At 37.3% G+C, this 20,386-nt stretch overlaps 1 protein-coding gene across 5 annotated transcripts in view; it reads left to right on the top strand.

Annotated features, from left to right (window-relative positions):
* The window catches only part of RALYL (RALY RNA binding protein like), a 363,390-nt gene that overhangs the window by 302,273 nt on the left and 40,731 nt on the right, over positions 1 to 20,386 (top strand). For all 5 annotated transcript variants that reach the window (XM_065751889.1, XM_065751886.1, XM_065751887.1 and 2 more), the window contains one exon: positions 4,977 to 5,009. In XM_065751889.1, the coding sequence (XP_065607961.1) occupies positions 4,977 to 5,009 (33 nt within the window). The remainder of the gene's footprint in view (positions 1 to 4,976; positions 5,010 to 20,386) is intronic.

Below are 20,386 nucleotides of genomic sequence, written 5' to 3'. Positions count from 1 at the left end.
ATATAATGAGCTTCTTCTGTAATTCTATATGACAACAGGTACTGATGTCTGGAAAAATTAACTTGGATTAAAATTACTTTAAATTACAGAGGGAAGGGAAGGGAAGGGAAGGGAAGGGAAGGGAAGGGAAGGGAAGGGAAGGGAAGGGAAGGGAAGGGAAGGGAAGGGAAGGGAAGGGAAGGGAAGGGAAGGGAAGGGAAGGGAAGGGAAGGGAAGGGAAGGGAAGGGAAGGGAAGGGAAGGGAAGGGAAGGGAAGGGAAGGGAAGGGAAGGGAAGGGAAGGGAAGGGAAGGGAAGGGAAGGGAAGGGAAGGGAAGGGAAGGGAAGGGAAGGGAAGGGAAGGGAAGGGAAGGGAAGGGAAGGTCAATAATGGGTATTTCAATCTCAGTAGAAAGAAAAGCAGTTGCATGAAATAATATTTCATGTGTGAGATAAGGCATGTTGTTGTGGTCTAATCCAGTAGGCAGCTCAGTGCTATACTGCTGCTCAGTCCTCTCCCATTGGTGTAGTGAACTGGGAAAAACAAACAACCCATAGAACTCATAGGTCGAGATAAAACCAATTTACTAAAACAGAAGAGATAGAAAAAAGGAAAATAATAATAGTAATGATGATATATTTACAAAACCAGTGATGCACAAAACAGTTGCTCGCTGCCCACCAACTAATGCTTAGTCACCAAACAGCATCTGCCTGACCACAGCTTTTAAAGGTTTGGGGTTTTTTTGCACAGTATTAGATGTTATGGAATATCCCTCTGTCCAGCTTAGTTCAGCTGTCCTCATTCTGACCCCTCCGAGCTCCTTGTGCCCCCTCAGTCCACCTTGCTGTCAGGGCAGAACAAGATGTTGAAACATTTTTAGCTCTGCAGTAGTGCTCAGAAACAACTAAAACATCAGTGCGTTATAAGCATTGTTTTTCTCCCAGAGCCAAAACCCAGCACCATAACAGACACTATGAAGAAAACCAACTCTTTATTTTCCTACATGTGAATGAGAAGCTGGAATCCTCTGGATTCCTGTAAGAAGTATTAATTCTTCCTGCTTCCTTGTCATTTGTAGCCACTGCCATATAAGGCAATATATGACATCAGCAACACACACAGATTATTCTCCTTGAGAAATCTGACTTGAAGTTGTAATCCAAAATGAATTGTCTAAGATAATTTTATTCCTGACCATTGCTTTTCCTGATTCAGGAAAACTTTTATTATACTAAAAAAGTCAGAATAAGCCTAATAAGTGCCTTATATTTCACATATTTTTATTACTTGCTCCATAGTGGTGGAAATCGTATGGTCAGAACTAGGAAAATATTTATTCATAATAAATTACTTTGGAGAATACTTGCCAAAAATCCATTTGCTTGTGTTCAGCACAGATATTATTAGTAATGACATCAACTCTTTCCTGTAAATTTTTGGTAAGGAGAGGCAGTGATTCCTTGTTAAGAAATGATACCAATTTACGTATCTTGGATCAGATTTGAGATATAAAAAGACATCTTTATTCATCTCCATGTTCAATCCATATCAAATATAGGATTTAGATAATTGGCATTAATGTAGGCAAGCTTAACAATGAGGGAAATAATAAACTACACTTTTTAAAATTAGATCCTGTAAAATGTCTCAAGACAAGAGCTAGGTTGCAAGTGGTAAAATGCTAAGTGGAAAATTTTTGGTGTTCTTATCTTAAACATATAGTCTGACAGTATTGTAGCATATTAATGATTATAAACTGATTATGTATGCCTGTTTGGTTTACAGTGGCTGATGTTAATTGAGCAGCTCTCATGGTGTAAAGATTATTTTGTCTTCCACAATAATATGCAGATAAGAATGTCAGACTTTCCAGAAAATTTTAATTCAGAATCAAAAGGAACAACCTCAGTCTTTCATGACCCATACATGCTACCAGTCAAATTGCCTTCTAGCTTTTCACACTGATATATCGCCTTGACGTTTGAACAAACTGAAATTTTCTACTGGGAAAACCATTTCAAGAAAGAATGAAAAGTCCTGATCAGTCCAGCTTCATTACTATTCCTAACCAATTAAAATATTATTCCCTTTGTTTATTGTCCATTTCAGTATTTCTTGCATACTCAATACCTTTTTGTTTAAAAAAAAAGACCAAAACAAATTCAGTTTTAACTTTTATCCTGAAGGTGCATAATAGCACTTCTCTCAGTGCTCATCAGCATTACTCTTTTTGAGAAATTGAGAAATTGCATTTAATTATGTGAAATTTCTTCAGAACTCAAGAGAATTTTGTGTACTGCAGGCTAGAAAAGAAAGTTAAAAATCTATAAGTTATATTTATAAATGCCATTAGTAAAACTGATATAGTATGTTATTTTATATGGTCTTGCAGTTTTAAAGCCTTTATATTAATTTGTCATATACTGAATTAGCAATTTAAATAAAAGGGCAGCAGATAATTGTATTCCTTTACTATGAGGAACACTTGAACTAATTTAAAGTAATGAAGCAAATTATCTAAAACCATTTAGTCGAATATACTACAGAGAGGTCAAACCCAGGGCAACACTATTTAAATCAAATTGAATTCCATCTTGAGAATGGATTTCAAATAGATTTTTAATTGCAGTATTTTGTCTGCAAGGCATTCTATCACATGCTTTTAATATGAAAGTAAAATCCACCAAAATACCTTCCATCATAATGGTGCCAGGTTTCTCTTCATTACATAGTTTCTATGCTGTGATGTCTGCAAAGCTGTTACTAGGCTTTTCATTTCTGCTCATTTTGCTCATAGATAATCTCTTCACCCAAACCTGGATAATTTACAGGTTTGGCTCATTATATTGAGCAGAGAAATGGGAGAAAAATAAAACAAAAGCATAACACTGGCTGGATTTGAGACTGGTGAAGAGCCTGAAGGAAAAGGACTGAGGCACCCATGTGAATGTTCCTGTCACTTCATTGCTCTCTGGAATACTGCTTAAGCATGGGAGATGTCAGGCTAAGCATTACCTTGGTTCTATGAGATCTTGGTGCACAGCATGGAAGTCTGGGATGGAAAGCATTTGCATCAGCAATGGGGCTGCTCTGGAGAAATGTGTGGGGAGCGCAAGCAGACCCATCTCTGGGCTTTAGTGCTACTAGTTGTAACCAACAGTGACTCCTCTTCAATCCTTTAACTTCTATGTGGATTATTATTACCTGGAGTATTATAACTCCAGAACGATATGGAAAGTCCAGGTGTTCTCATGAGGACAAGAGGAAAATTACTATGTTTTGGGTATACTTTTACTTCTTTCAAGTCTTAATGCAAGTCACTCTTACCATCATTGGAGATCTAATCCCATGAAAATAGGTTTAAATTACATCTGAAGAACACACTGTAAATGTAAAGTAAATCTCCAGTGGTAATTATGATTTTTTTTTTATCTTCCCAAAAAAAGGGATGTAATATTTTTTAGTGACATAGTTGTATAATCCATTCAATAATATTATGACAAATGCTCACACAGGAACAGAAGGAACATCATATGCAAGTCTGTAAGTACATAATTGAATCAATACTAGGGTGAAGGTGATAGTTTCTTGGATCTCATCACTAATGGTGATGAGACATAGTGTCACCACTATGATCTGGAGTCATCATTGCCATTCATGGAGTGGCAATGTGTCAATTACTAGTCAAAGAAAAAGTTCAAGGCACAGCACATAGTGGGTAAAGTGGTGAACACTGTCTTTTGGGATAGGAATGGGGTAATCCTTCTGGATTTTCTGGAACCCAGAGAAGCTGACTCTGAGCTATTTATCACAACGCTGACTAAGCTGAAGGATCAAAATTCCAGAGTGATAGCAGAGAAGGTGACAGTCTGTCTCTTAGAATGCTATAGCATCAAGTCCCATAGCAGTTTGAAGATCATGGAGCACACTGCCAATCTTGGCTGAGCTGTCCCAACACACACACTTCAAAGTCTATAATTTGCACCTTCTGACTTCCATCTGTTTGGATCTATGGAAGACGGACGGCATGGACAAGAGTTTCCTAGCAATAATACCACAATAGCTGTGAAACAGTGGGTCATCTCTGCTGGTGCAAATTTTTATGAGAGCTGCATGCAAGCTCTTTTTCATTGCTGGTGACATTATATGCCTAATCATGGTGAATATGTAGAAAAATTGTGTTTATAGCTGAGCTCTGTTAGATAGTGTTATTGTGCTCTTTCGTATCTCTTTTAGCTTCCACTGAAATAAATAGGAGTTACTACTTCCAGATGCAGTAAGTGGAGCCAAAAGAGTAAAATAATATAGATGGGGATTTTTAAATTCATCCTTGTTGGCTGGAAACTACCAGTAGAACAGTCTGCCATGCAGCTCCTCACAGAGACAGCAGTAATGGCAGGGCATTTGAGATTGATATATTTTACAAAATTTATTGGAACTGTACACAGTTCTACATTTACCAAACTGAAGACATTCAGCTTCAGTGCAGTTGTGGTGGATCTACAATCTCTTAGAATGAAGAAATGTGCATCTTACAGAAATTGAATATATCAAAAAGCAAAAAAAGAAATGGATGTGGAAACCATCAAATAAGGAAAATCAGGAGTATATTTAAACACATACTAAATGTTATGTTTACAGTTAAAAATAAATGATTCATCATCTTTCCTGAAACACTGCCATTAAGGTGGAAAAAATTATATTAAAATAAGACATAACTTAGTCTAGCCTGGCTACACAAATAATTTGAATCACTGAGGTTTAAAGGGCTTAGATGTTCTGCTTCATAAATGATTGCTAAACCAAAGTTCAGTTAAGTAAATAGAGATCCTTTCAACTGAAGCTCCTAAAATAATGGGTCAGGATATTCTATGGTTTTCAGATTATGCATTCATCACCAAATGAATTTCATATTGAGAGTGTTCATTTTAAATTAATCATATGAACGTTCTAGAATTGAATTATATATTAAACTCATGTTATTTGCTTGACAGACTTGAATCAAAGGAGCCGTTTCTGTCTGTTGGGTAAGTAGAAATATTGTTATATATATAGAATGTTGTTTTTTATATATTCAACTATCATACAGTATAATATGTGGGAAAATTCTGAGCGTAAACATTTCTTATCAATGTTTCAGTTATTTACTATACCTAAGCTTATAAAAATTAGATATCAATCTATGAAGACATGAGCTGCAGGTATTTTTCTTCCAAAAAATTACTGGAATGTACGTTTTGCTTCTACTGACTAAATATATATATTACATAACATTTAAGAATTAAAGATTGCATCAAAAAGTAGCTGTTTTATTATTTTGTTTTCACTGAACAGTCATGAACTATTCTGAATATTCTCTATACCACTGTTCTCAGCCATTTACTGAGGAAGTGATAGTTTCTTTTAAAATAGTTTTAGCGCTCACTTGGTAACAGAAAAAAAAAATTAAATTAGAAAAATATACTTTAGCCCTATTATAGATCACACTTACAATAATATAGCTATTACAGCTATTGTCTTCATAGACACATAATCATGTAAACAGTTATTTAGTCTGTCTATTAAAATGATTATCCTTCTACAAACCTACTTTTAAAAGTGATGTATTTTGAAAAAAAAATTATGAAATTTAGTCTTTATATATGTGTGTATTTATATATCTAATAAATATCTGCTTTACTTCTGAGTTTTAAGTTCATCTCCTGTGCACTATTTTTTGTTTAGCTTCTTTCTAACAAAACTCCCGTTTCGTAATATTTTTATCCCCATTTTACTTTTCTTCAGAACAGTTTACCCTTTTCTTTCCATCATTCTCATTTTTCTTAATTCACAACACCATATATTTCATGCTACCAAGAATATGAAATGCATATAAAAGATCATAGTGTAAAATAGCCATTTAAGGATCAATTCTACCAAATAATTATGAATATCTTCCAAGTTACAGTATTAACTGCAGATTGAAAGACTATTTCAGATTCTGAAGCGTGAACTAAAAATAGCAAGCAATGCATATGAGTTAAGAACATAGAAGTACATCAAGTCAGCATGAGCAAGATTGGGATATGGTTCAGGTTTTTTTAGTATAAAGTTACTCTGACTTGTTTGAGTACATACATTTTAATTTAATTAATTACCACTTCTACTTTCTATCAGCAAAAAGAAATGTTGAAAATAAGTGAAATGTTGATCAAATTTGGGGAATGGAAGCACGGGAGAATGGGAACTGAGGAGATGCTCTTGGTTTGCATACTTTAAAATGTCCAAATTCATTACCAAATTTTTATCATTTTCATTAATACCTACTGCTATTTCACACTGTAACTTTTATACTACAGAAGGTTATTTTCTTCTTATCCCTGAACTCTTCTAATGAAATGATTACCTAAAAATCTGGACTTCAAGATTGGAAAAAAAAAGAAGAAGAAGAAGCTTCATATCACAGTGGCTAAAGAGCAAAAAAGTTGAAAAATAAATACATAAATATCAGGAAGATAATCAAATGCAATGTTTATGTAGTAGTAGCAATTTGTCTTAAACACCAATTATCGTAAAATAATAAATTCTAATTTTGTAGCTCATGCCATGATTTTAAGAATTTTGCTTGCAATTTAAGATATTTAGGGAGAAAATAGGGGGAAATGTTATGTTTTGTGTTGTTTTTGGGTTCATGTCCAGATGAGAGGAGTGGTGGCCACAGAGCAAATGCATGTTACCTCCCCATAATCATTGTACATGACTTTATTGACCAGCTGGACTCTTCCCAGGAAGTCTAACTTTAGCAAACATATTTAAACTCTTCACAGAACCTCCCAAAAGTTTGTCTGTAATGTACTTGAATTATTTTTTCAAGTTCATAATGACAATGATTGAAAATGTAAAAATTGGACACCACCTCTTTCCTAATTTTGCCTTTCACTGCTAAATTTTATCCACCCCAAAGAAGGGTTTTTTTTTTTTTTTTTGACAGAAGCAAGAGAATTGTGCTCTGAGGAGGAGCCTAAGCAAACATCCACCTCCTTGATACTGAGAGAGATGTTCCTCCTGGTCCCATAGTAATGTGGGAATTCAGGAGTTCGGGAGATGAGCTCTCATGTGGAGACCTGTGTCTGATGTTTTAACCCGACTGATAGCTGCAACAATCTATCTTTTAAAATACAGCGTTTGCAGATTACTTTCTGAGACTTAGACTAACACATGGGTGCCCTCAACACCTCTTGAAGCCAAAGTTGGTAAAGGCAACAACTTATATTACTTTTGGCTCCTACTGATTACTTGGTCCTGCAAGACAGTCTTTAATTTATCTCCCTCCTGCAACAGAAGATTTGTTTCCACACTTTCATTATACTGCCTGTAGGAGCTAATTATCCTTTTTTCCTTTTGCCATGTTGAAGATAATGACTTTCTGGTGCTTTTATATTGTTAATCCTTTAGGCAGAGGAAAGGAACATGAAGTAGGGCAGCCAAAGGGCTTGAGCCTGTCGCACTTTGCTTGAGTACTCAATGTTTGTACCGGGGTACAGATTTCCAGAAAGAGATTCCCCAAAGAAAAAGTGATTCTTAGAACAATAGATTGCTTATTCTCTCTCAGAAAGCAGACAGCTATTGACACAAGCAGACCCCACATCTCATCGTTGTTGTTTGTCTCTCAAATGCTGGAAGAAAACATCTCCTGTACTCTCTCTTGTAAAGAAAATTGCATTTATCCTTCTTTCTATGCAAAAAGATATAGTAGGGTATTTTTTTCACATGGTTAGTGGGGGGGGCTGAAAATGTGGCATCTATGAGAAGCCCTGCACTGTCCCATGTCAGGTCAGAGCCAGATCCAGCTGCTACAAAAGAGACCCACTGCTGTCAGAGCAGAGCTGTGGGTGTGCTCTGGGAGAGCAGATGTAAGAAAGGGAGAAACTGCTGTGCAACAGCAGCTGGCAGAAAGAAGTGTGAAATGTGAGACAAACAGCCTTGACGCACAAAGGTCTGTGCAGAAGGAGGTCAGGAGGTGCTCCAAACCCAGAGCAGGAGCTCCACACAGGCCAGGAGAGGACTATGGAGGAGCAAGCTGTCTACCTGCAGCCTGTAGGTGCCAGGCAGAGCAGATCTGTGCAGCCTTGAAGGAGCCCACAGCCCATGGCTACCCCCACAGAAGCAGATCTGGGCTGTAACTGCAGCCCATGGAGAGCAGCCCACAGTAGGGCAGGAAGGATGGGGGAGTTGCACCCATGGGGACCTTGTGGAGCAGTGAGCTTCTGAACAGTGGGTCCTGCAGTATGGAGCTGTGTTGGAGCACTGCCTGGAGAGCTGCAGCCTGTGGAAAGCCCATGCAGGAATGGTGGCATCTGTGGAATGGACCCCACGTATAGCAGAGGCAGAGAGTGAAGGAAGAGACGCAGAGATTAACTGACCGCAGTCCCCATTTCCCATTCCCCTGCTTCACTCAGAGGGAAAAGGTGGATGGGATGGAAAGTGTTGGAGTTTGCTTTTAGTTCTCATTGCTTTAGTCTGTTGGTAGTTGACATTACATTTTGTTATTCTCCATACGCTGAATTTGTCTTACCTATGACAGTAACTGTTAAGGAATCTTGCTTATCTCAACATACCAGGGTTTATTTGTCATCATATTTTCTCCCCCTGTCCTTTTGAAGAGAGGAAGTGAAAATTCAGCATTTTGGAGCTGTGCTTCCTACAAATGTGAAACCACCACACCATTGCTCCATCAGTCACTGTGCAAGAGACAGGCATGTCAGTAATAGCTGAGGTTGGCAGGGCCCTCAGAAGGAGCCAACCCCTGCTCCAGCAGGGACACCTACAGCAGGAAATCCAGGTCCATGCCCAGATGGGGCTTCTGAAGGTCTCTGAGGAGGAGATGCCACAGCCTCTGACCAAGCTGTGCCAGTGCTCCAGCACTCACACTCATGAAGTAACAAGTTTTTTAATTAATTGCTTGTAGCTAGCTGCAACTGTTTGTAGCTTTAAAAATAACCTTCAGTATTTAATTTAAAACATGCAGTGCTAAAAATAAATCTGTCACAGAAGTTCTTCAAACCTTTAAAAAATGTTTGTTATCTTTCTCAGTGTCATTTAATAGTATGTTGCACACTGTTGAATCAGAAGAGAGAGAGTGAGTAAGAAACGGAGCTGACTTTTCTGAGGTTTCATCTACACCCAATGCAGAGAATGAGATTACTTCTTGGTATGCTTGGTATGTAGGCAATAGCTCTTCCCTGTGATAGGCTTTGAAAATACATGTGATTTATACATCTGGTTGTCAACTGAGATGCAATTTCTTTCTTTTGTGTACATGTTTAAGAAAATACAATACGAACACCTGACTTTTATTTTCAAGATCAACTTATTTCTATAAACATTATAAATTTAGGTGGAAAGCCCAGAGAGAGCCATATATGAAATTGTACATTGTATGTATTTATTACATCATGAATAGTTGCCTTTCTTGGAAGAGAGGTACAAGTTCAATTGGCACTAATTGTTGCACTTTTTGACACTCTCAGTAAAGCTACTACAATTCTGAATAAACCACTAAGTTCCTGTTTCTAGACAGTATATGATTATAGAAAATACAGAAAAGTCTGGCTTTGTATTTTCAAATCACAGCCTAATCAAAATACTATTTGCATCAGAAGTACTTCTAGAACAGGTGGAGGAATGTAGATGTGTTGAGTGTTATGAAACACTTCCAAAATGCAAAAAGAAAAATTCCTTAATTTTCTTCTTGCAGAATTATTCTGAGAAATATCTAACAACTGGAATTTGTTACCCACATTTTCTGTTTAAAAACTCTCTCTCAATTAGGGTTTCTTTTCAATAAGGATGTTTTGCGGAAAATCCGTAGAAAATCCTGAACTCAGACACCAGTTTGAAGGATCCCATTCTGAAGAACTGAGATAGTTAAAATTAAATGCCTGGTTAAAATCAAATTCTCATTGTTATGAATCAATTCATTCACTTCCATATTGTATGGATTTTTTCAATTCATATTCAGGGCTTTTTTTCAGAAACTAGATTATAAGGCACAAAACAGAACATACTTACATTCCATAGCTCTTATACAACAAATGCCAATAACACTTCTAATTCTGATTAGCAGATAGCACTAGCTGAAGGAGCAGACACTATTCCTACTGTTCCCATGTGGCTTTTGAAGAGAGATAACTAAGAAATTATTTTCCTTCTGTGGAGTGAAAAAGAGAAAAAGAAGAGATAGTGGAATCATTTTGTGCAGTTAATATGAAACCAATAACACTGACAACTAGAATACAATTTTTAACTGTCATTCTCATGCAGTCTAGGTATTCAGAATTTGTACTTATCTGAAAAACATGGGAGGGCTGCACACTCTCGACAATTTATTTAAACTTTGTCAATTAGCAGCAGTTAGGAGACTACAGCGGCTCTACAGTTGAGACTGCCTAGGTAGTCCCCAGAAAGATAGCAGGGATAGCAGGGGCAATAGCTTATATGGAAACTAAGGATCTTTATATGGAAGATGCTGAAAGCCTGTAGGGTTTAATTTCAAGCAGTATTACTGATATACTTCTAGCATTTTACCAAAAGCCATAAAGATTAGGTTCTTCTATAATTGTTTCCTAGATGAAACACTAGATGAATTATCACTGTTTTATAAATGTATTAAAAATTGTTTCTTGAAGATATCTATGAGGAATAGATTACAAAGTCACAGTAACAGATAATGTTTTTTTCCAGTTACTGCGCTTGGTAGTTTTGTACCATTGTTCAGTGCTTAAAGATCCCAGGTTATGTGTTTTTCTAGTCATCTGTAATCTAAATGATTATTTTTTGGTTCCTTTGTTTTCCTGATATTTTTCATTCTACCATATTTCCACTTTCACACACAAAGAGAGATATATAACATAGAAATTATACTAATACATTTGGGGAAAAAAAGTCTTTCCCTAATTCCATTAACTTTATTAGCAACAAACTTAACAAATATGCACCTTCATAAATTCCTTTTTTCCTCTCTGACTATAATAACATCAGTAACAATGTGCTTCATAATTGAGAAAGGTAGTAGAGCATGAGATCACTTTTTTCTCTTCTGGTTATTCTATTTGCTTTTCCTTTTGTTTACTTTCTTTTACTTCTGTCATCTTTCATTACTATTTCTGGAAAAAACAGTACATACTCAGTTCATTTATGTTGAATAATGTCAATACCTCAATACTAAAAATTCGTATGTTCAACTGTGCGGTGGCATTTTCTCTTTCAAAAGGGAGAAAAAAATTGTTTAAGACAGTACTTCTGAAGGGTAGTGAGGGGGTTGGAGCATTCTAGAAATATGAAATATTTGTTGACTACTTGAAAATAGTGAACACTCTTATGGAAATTAGGATCAATGCACACAAGAGGAAATGTGAAGCATTTCTCGAGTAACATAATTCTTCCTGCAGAGCTCTCCCTTTTTTGGTGTCGAAGAGGTGCACAAAGATATGCAAATTATATATATTCTGAGGTAGTGAAATTAGTGAGGCAAAATTGGAGGTTTTTAGTGCAGCTTTTATAGCACTGTTGTGCCAAAGTGTTCACATATCTTTGTGGAAGTACCTTAGAGGTTTTGAATAAGACTGTTTCTTTGCAAAAGTAGTCTTTTTATACACATACACACACACATATTAATCATGATTATACTATAAACCTGGAATCAAATACCATTTGGTTTCAAGTAGACCTTGTCTATATGTCAGTAGCTAGTTGTATTTCATGTTCTGGCTGATATTTTATAGGCTATAAAACTGTCTTGCTGTGTAGAGCATTCATAGAAAAATAACATTCCCATCATATAAGTCATATAAGGGTGAATAATGGTTATGTAGTTTTCCTGGGAGAAGGCAAAAAATGTGTGAAAGGAATCTCACAAGAAACAAGAAGGAGATAGAGAGAGATGTTAACAGTTTCAATTCCTTCACAACCCTGTGTTTTGGGAAGAGGTGCTCAAGGCAAATTTGAGGACTAAATTGTTATCGCAGATTAATTCAATAGTCTATGTAAAACCAAAATAGCCTAAGATTTGCTTGTATTGTTAACTTCTAATGTGCATCTCAAAGAGTGATAAAACACTTAAAATACAACTTTCTATAAACGTTTACTAGCACTGATGCAAGCACAGCTCTAATCTGATAGTCAGAGCCACTCAACTCAAGGGACAGTGACCAAATGTTACAGGGAGAGAATATGACAATAATAGAAACATAAAACTCCTTGAGCCCTCTTTTGTGAAGTGGTTTTCTTACCATCTAAAATCTTATGAAATTAACCTTTAGGGAAAAGAAAAAAATGGACATACAAGTAATAGTCTAGGAGCAATGATAATTACTATATCTTACACGTTTAATATATTTTAAATGAGAGTCTCACTTTTAATTTTTATATACATAGAATCATTTTTGCAGAGATTGATAAGGTTAAAGAAGAATTTGTATATATTCTACTTAAGATGGATTAGAATTCATTCTAAATTTTCATGTTATGGTCATTTAATGTAATGCCTTGTTCACTGACATAAATATTATGCTCTTAACAGACAGTAACAATAAGCTAATCAAACTTTTCTACTGCTCCAATCATAAGTTTCCATAATGTAAATCTATGCAACTGTTTCCTTGATGTAAAAAAATTTATGGCAAGAATTCTCCTGTAATATCAAGGGAGTGGAATGGAGAAAATGGGGATATGTTTACATATCTCTTTTTATTTTTTAATATAACACTAAGGCTGTATATCATTAAGTCAACTTCAGTCATGCTACCAAAATATGTCAGAGAAATGTGATTTGCAAAATGTGACTATCATATTTTAAGGATCTTGCAGCTAGGAAAAAAAAAAAAACAACAAACAGGTTAAATCTGAAAACAAAAATGTAACCTAATTAAATTCAAAATCAGATATGTTCATCACAAACTTTTGAATGAGGAAGAAAGTAAATGATTAAAATCCCATATTGACAGATGCCCTTATAGTAAAGACCAGAGTAGAAGCCCTTACAGTGTGGAGGTGATCATAAAGATGAAAACCAGACAAGAGTGAAGCAGAAGAGCACATGGATTGTCTTCCCTACATACCCAATAAGGCAGGAGCCCAATAATATGGGAACTGCTAGATCATGGCCTGAACCATGATTAAGCACTTGGTGAAGGAGTGTAGCCAGTCTTGGATTTGTCTAAGAGGAATAAGGTCTTTTGACCTTGTATAGTATAGTATACTTCTTTGCAGATTAAAAATATACATATATATAGGAAGTTTTATACTAGATGAGTCATACTCAAGTCATATCTGTATGACAAGAAATCAGGAATTCTACTACATACAAAGATGCATAAAGTAATGGCAATACTAATACCATAAGAGAAGTCATCAGGCTGTTTTACCATATGTTGCACAATGAGTCACCTGGGACAAAAAATACTTTTTCCCTTATGAGTGTAATACACCAAAAAAAATCATATGTATATTTAAGGTAAAGAAGTATATCTGATCCTTTAATTTCAGCAGCTTTATTGTGGATTAACTGTGAGGAAATTAATAATAGAGACATTTGAATTCCCTTCTGTAAATGTAATGGTCTGTAGGTTTATAGGGTGATGGAGCACTGGCACAGGTTGCCCAGGGGGGTTGTGGAGTCTCCTTCTCTGGAGATATTCAAGACCTGCCTGGACGCCTACCTGTGTGACCTGGTGTAGGGAACTGCTTTGGCAGGGGGGTTAGACTCGATGATCTCTTGAGATCCCTTCCAATCCCTATGATTCTATGATTCTGTATCCTGTTATTTTAGAAATTATTTAGTCTCTGATGTTGTATAACTTACAGAAAAGAAATATTGGCGTTTTTTTCAATGTATACGTGGAAAATGAACAGACATGCCTTTCCAGATCACTGAAATATTAAGAGGCATGGATTTGTCAGAAACCAAGGGAAGTGTAGTCAGCATAGTTAGAACTGGGCAAGACAGTACAAAGTATTTCATGCTGTGATTTAAGCCAGCAGGCAGCCCAAAGGCACACAACCTTCCATTTGCTCTCCTCTCCCAAAGGGTTTGGGGAGAGAATTAAAGGAGAAAAAGAAAAGTAGGACTCACAGGCTGAGATTAAAAGCTATACACTATGACAAAAAAAAAAAGGAAAAAATAATAGCAATAATAATTATTCAAAACAAATGATGCACAATACAATTGCTCACCAGCTGCAACTGATGTCCAGCCATTTCCTGAGCAGCAACTGCCCCCTGGCTAACTCCCCACAATTTTTGCATGATGTCATATGGCATGGATTATCTCTTTGGCAAGTTTAGGTCTGCTGTCCTGGTTCTGTCCCCCTCCCTCCCTTTGCTGGAAGGATGGTATGAGGCATGGAAACATCTTTGCATCTATGCACCATTGCTCAGCAAAGCTAAAACACCAGTGTTAACCAGCACTGTTTTTCTCCTAGAGTCATAACACAACATTGTACCATACGCTGTGAAAAATGTCAGCACTGTCCCAGCTGAAACCAAGGCACACAGTTGTGTAATGCACAGCTGCTCTTCCGCTCATATCTATCAAGGCTGGAATTGAGTCTAGTCTGGTGCCTGGTTAAGAAATATCCTTTTTATCATATGCATTTCCCACAACCAATTACCGTGAAAATCACTGCACAGGTCAGGAGCACAAGAATTTCTCACATTCACAGTATCTGGTATTTCCATTTACCTTGTAACTTTACTTACAGCACACTCTTCAAAAAAATAGGCAGTATGTCTTTTCTTCACAACCCATTCTCAAGCCAGTGACAATAGTATCTTTGTTTTGACAGTTTAAAGCTAAACCTTGAGTTATTCAATTAAAAAAATTACCTTACATCTGTAAACTTACTGTATAAGAACAGAACAAAATTTAAGTCTTTGCAGTTTGAGAAGGGGAGAGAAGAGAAAGAAAAGTATGTTACAATTTTCTAGAAGCACTATTTTCTTTACATAAACTCTGACACTGTCATATTGAAATTGATTAATCTTTTGTGAACTGTGCTTTCTGTTTCCTTCAGTGCTTCTAAGACTGCTTCTCTGGAGAGTACATAAAGTTTCCAGAGATCTGTTTTTGTAATCTTAAGCAGTTAGTCTTTCAGCTTCAGCACTACCAGTGTAATTTTAATTTATCAATCTGCTGTAACACTTCAAAGCCTAAACCCATCACTTATTCCTACACCTGTCAATGACAGTCTTCTGTATTTGTCACACTATACTCCTGCAATGTATACAATATTGCTAATAAATTGGATAATCAATCACTTGTGCATGGTTTGACAGTAGTGCCCTGAATACACTGAATTTCAAATGCATTTTTAAGAGGAGGGACTCCTTACTCTACCATATGGACATCAAGAATTTCCCAGCCAATCTATACAATTAAAGAGCACCTTGGGAAATGGTAGGCCACTTTACACTGGAAAACTTTTTTATTACCTTAATGTGATATGTTCCCATGAGAAACATAAGTAATTGGAGATTACTTTAGATGACAGAAAATAGTTTAACAGCAGGAGAAGAAAGGACAGGGAGATATTAAGTAGATTTATTTATGCTTCCTTCTGTAGAAAACCTACCATGCGTTATTTTGTTTCAAAATATTATCAGGCTAACAATGTTAAGTACATTCTATCCCTGCAGCTACGAGTTGGTTTTGTTAGGAGTAATTCTGCAGTTTAGCTGTACAGAAAACTGGGCTAAATTTTGCCTTGAATGTCCTGTATCACTCATGCTCATTTGGCTGCCATAAATCACTCCCAGATTAAATGATTCCCCACAGTCTGAATATTAATCTTAGTGTCTTTTCTATCATGTACTACACAAGCTTTGTTTAATCCTTTACAGGGAAACATCTGAATGACTAAATTATCTGACTGAGTATAGATAGTCTTGAATATTTTCCCAACTTTTGTCTCAAATTCAGGTTGGAGAATAAGTTCAGCAGTTTCTTCAAAATACATTTTCACTGGGAAAATAGTTTGGAGGGGAGAGGATGAGCCCAAATAAAGTATGTGTAAGATGAAAAAAAAATACAGCCTAATCATACTGCAGATTTTGCTGAGTGCCTGCAGAAAGATTGTTTAATGGGTGCTGGAACTGGAATACTCTATGTCAGTCAAGCTATTTTATGTATACCTGTCTTATTTGGGCAAAACTTATGCCTTTGAACAAAGATTTCCCAAAAGCTTTTCAGTTTTGCTGAAAAATGTCTCCTTTTACAGTATCATACTCTTTTCTATATTTTTAGTATCTGATTCCACACTTCTCCACTTCAGAAAAAATAGAGAAATAAATGGAAAACTTAAAAAATGTTACCTTGCCCTTTTTAACTGAACACAGAATGATAGTTTACTAACTTATGTTAAAAAAACTGTTATGACCATTGATTGGTAAATGTAATATGCAAGCAGTAGGTTATGTCCAATCATTTGACCATTTAGGACAAGTAATTATGGATTTAGGAGACCCTTTCTTGTTTTTAACCATTTCTGTTTGCCCTCATAACTGCAGTATGGAAATGGGAGCAAAACATATTCTACAATTTCTTGTCCTCTGTCCCTCCTTTTTGCGTAAATCTCCAAGAATATACCTGCTGAAGGAATCACTGTCAAAATTTGTCTTTTAGTAAAATGTATGGCAGCAACAATTAGACTGTGGAGACTGTTGTCTTTCTATGTGGAATATATGGCCTGACCTGCAAAATAGAACTGTCCTTTCACTTCCACCACAACTTTCAGCCTTAATTAAAATTGAATCATTTCTAAATTAAAGATAAAATTCAGCCCACACATTCCCCTAGCTTCAGAAACTGGTGGTGAGTTTATCAATTAACATGCTAATTAGCACCAATTTAATTCTTGTCTTTGGGGAACGTGGGTAACCATCCACTGAAAAGTATCCAAAGACTGCTTTTTTTCATAGCTCATGGAAGTCACTGCCATCTGATTAATTTCTTACAGGCAAGCTTGCCATTGCTTATTCCCCAGATCATCTAGTTACGCTCCACTCATCTCTCTGTATATATTCTTAATATCATTTCTGTTTAGACTGATTCTCTTTTGCACTCAACAGAAGCAATTTCTAGCACTCTTTTTACATGACAAGAGAAATGATTTTACAAGTGACAGGAGTACTAGCTTCAACCATTACATTGACATGTGCTTTCTAAAAAGAATTTGATTGAAAGAATATTGCTTTTTTGATTAATATTTTTATGCAGCCCTGACAACAGAGAAGCAATTGACAGTATAAATGGTGATAGTGCTGTCAATTGAATTAAGATGCATTATATCTGGTTTGTCAACACTTATGATTTACAAATACATCTCTGTACATATACAAGTGATATTAGCTAAGGGTGACTCAGATGCACAACAGAATTTATTGTTTCCATGCAAATTACAAAAGTTCTTTCTGTTCTGCTGCATTAACTCTTCTAAAATCAGAGTAACTCCACTGAAGTTACACTAACTAGCGTTGGGAGCAAAGTAAATTAAAACAGTGTGACTATTAGCCTATAAAATTTTTGTGTGGGCATACAACACAGTATTGAAGAGGCTATATAGTGCCAATATATTTTCAGTACACAATGTCATCAGATAAACACATAATAACATCCAGAGCATTATTTCAGAGATGCAGAAGCATAATTCTTCATTTGTCTGACTGCAATTGTGGATGCAAACAGCATTGTAGATCTGAAAATCTCGTCTTCAGGGTTTTTATTCTTCACACACTGAATTTAAAGCAAGACAAGTATTTAAGTAAAATTAATCTAAAAGAGACAACTTGCACAAGATTGTCTCCTTGATACTTGGTCAGAAAAGGGAGCTATGGCTTTTTCCTAACAGAAACGCATACTATGGATAAGTTTTCTTTGCCTCAATGTGAGCATTAGGCTGCCTTACTGCCTTCCACTTTAGTAGCAGCATCATGTACACAGGTCTCTTGCTAATGCTGCAGAGGTGCATATGTCTGTGGGTAAGTGATCTGCTTTTTATTGCCATTTTGAAACTGCTGACTCCATCAGTTCTTAGGCTCCTCTAAACCTGAGGATTTGGTACCTGAATTTGATACCTGAATGTTTGGTATTCTGCACTACATGAGTGATTTTTCACTGCCTCTGTAACACAAGTTAGTGGGTTGCTAAGGAGCAACTCCCAAGAGGTTAAGAGCCCTGCAGACACCTTGATCTCAGTGCCAGTGATTATCTGAGCTAATTTTCTGCTTTATTTTCTATACAGCAGCACTGACCAAAACTTCTATCTGTCCTTGGCTGTAAAAGCGTGAACAATTATGGTTGTAGACAGAGATGTACTAATTGCATACACAGTTGTATGGGAACTGCTGAATCACGGCCTGAACCACTGATTGGTCACCTGAGGTGAGCACCAAGTCAGCCATGGGGGCACAGGTGAAGGTGATATACCTGTGTGGGTGGAAGGGGTGGAGCCTAGTTCCTCCTCTCTCAAACCCCATTTAAGGGCTGACCACCACCAGGGAAGGATCTCTTCTTGGAGATCCCTCCCATGTGGAGTCCTCTGCGAGCCTTGTCATCTTAAAGGTGAGCCATCTTCTCTTTTGTATTACCTGTATAACTGTTTGTATAGAACTACTTAAAATATACCATCTTCTATACTATTCCCTGGTGGAGTATCGTCATTAGGAGTTATTTACTCTACATTTGGCGAGCCAGGCAGCTCTAACTAAATCCATAATGTCGTTTATTTGGAATATGTTTAAATGGGCCAAGGGGGAGAACGTTACCCCCCTAGAACAGACAATCCCTGGTCTAATTCCAGGATTCATGGGGTCACCCTACTATGGATTGGCATCCGTTATTGAGAAATGGGGACCCATGCGGGTTCCAGGGACTGCCGCTCCTTCTCCATCTTATTTGACTGACTACTTTGTAGGATTAGATAAAGACATACTTGTTACCAAGGAGCGGCGGTTAGCTGCCTCTGCAGTAGCCTGGCCATTAGTAATGGCCATACTCAAGTTAGATGTTGCAAATGTTAATTTGGAGACTGAAAATCAGTTATTACGAGACCGTATTGAGAAACTGGAACAACAGCTGGGTACGTTAACAACCAAAAAGCCTGGCCTAAATGTCCCCACAAGACAAATAAGGAATATATTGGTAGAAGACACCCCAAAATCAGAGGAAGAAGACTCTGATATGACAGGGGAAAAGATCTCTAAGGCAGATCTCGAAACTCCATCTATGATGGACCCATTCGAGATTCGGCCTATTATAACTCAAAAAACAAAGAAGGTACAGGATAGACCAGCAGGGGTGCCTCCTGACCAATGGCCCCCTGCAGAAACCTGCCTCCATGTGACCGCTCGTCCATATACAGCCAATGAGTTGATGGACCTAGTACAACGGTTCCATCAGAAACCAAGAGAAAGCATACCATCATGGCTCCTAAGGTTATGGGATGCAGGAGCTGAAAGTGTTTTAGTAAATGGAACAGAAATGTCAAAATTAGCATCTATAACGATAAACCCGGCATTAAGACAAAGATTATATGCAGCTGTCCATTATAATGAGGAAAACCATTCTATTATAGATTGGTTGATGGCTGCATGCCGCTTGACATGGCCTACTGAAATAATGGTTAACACTCCAGTCTTCATTGCTAAGGGGACCCCTATCATGTCTCTGTGGCAGATCAGGACACCCCCTTTGGTGCCTGATATAGTCGTACAGCCACAGACATCGGGTCAAAGGGTTTGGTACAGGCGACCAGGGCGTGCCCCTGTACAAGCTGAAGTGTTAACCCAAGACAGGAATACGGCCTGTATCTTGCCCTGGAAAGCGGATCTTCCCCTCTTGGTACCTCTAAAACACTTGTATTACTCCCCATAAGTCTATGAATCACCAGAAGGAATCAAAACAATACTGCAGTGTTCCAGAGTTGTTATAAGACCATGTGAAGCATCTGGTGATGGTCTAACCGGGACTGATGACACGTAAGATGGACCTGCACTGTATGATTACATGCTTCCAGTAGATACCACCGAGCACTGGCCCAAAGAAGAGTTCGACGGATGCGCCGATCATCACTCATATCAGATTACATCAGCATGCGTTGCGACGGGCAATTATGTAAGCGTCGCGATGTATTGGGTCTCTGTATCAAGGGGAACTCACCTTATGGTTACTTGATCAGTGGTTCATGTCGTGAAGGGGTGGAGTGTATGGGAACTGCTGAATCACGGCCTGAACCACTGATTGGTCACCTGAGGTGAGCACCAAGTCAGCCATGGGGGCACAGGTGAAGGTGATATACCTGTGTGGGTGGAAGGGGTGGAGCCTAGTTCCTCCTCTCTCAAACCCCATTTAAGGGCTGACCACCACCAGGGA

The sequence above is a fragment of the Cyrtonyx montezumae genome, unplaced genomic scaffold (assembly GCF_038088225.1).
Source record: "Cyrtonyx montezumae isolate F1298 unplaced genomic scaffold, pur_monq_1.0 scaffold_8, whole genome shotgun sequence".
NCBI lineage: Eukaryota > Metazoa > Chordata > Aves > Galliformes > Odontophoridae > Cyrtonyx > Cyrtonyx montezumae.
This window is presented reverse-complemented; position numbering and strand designations above follow the sequence as displayed.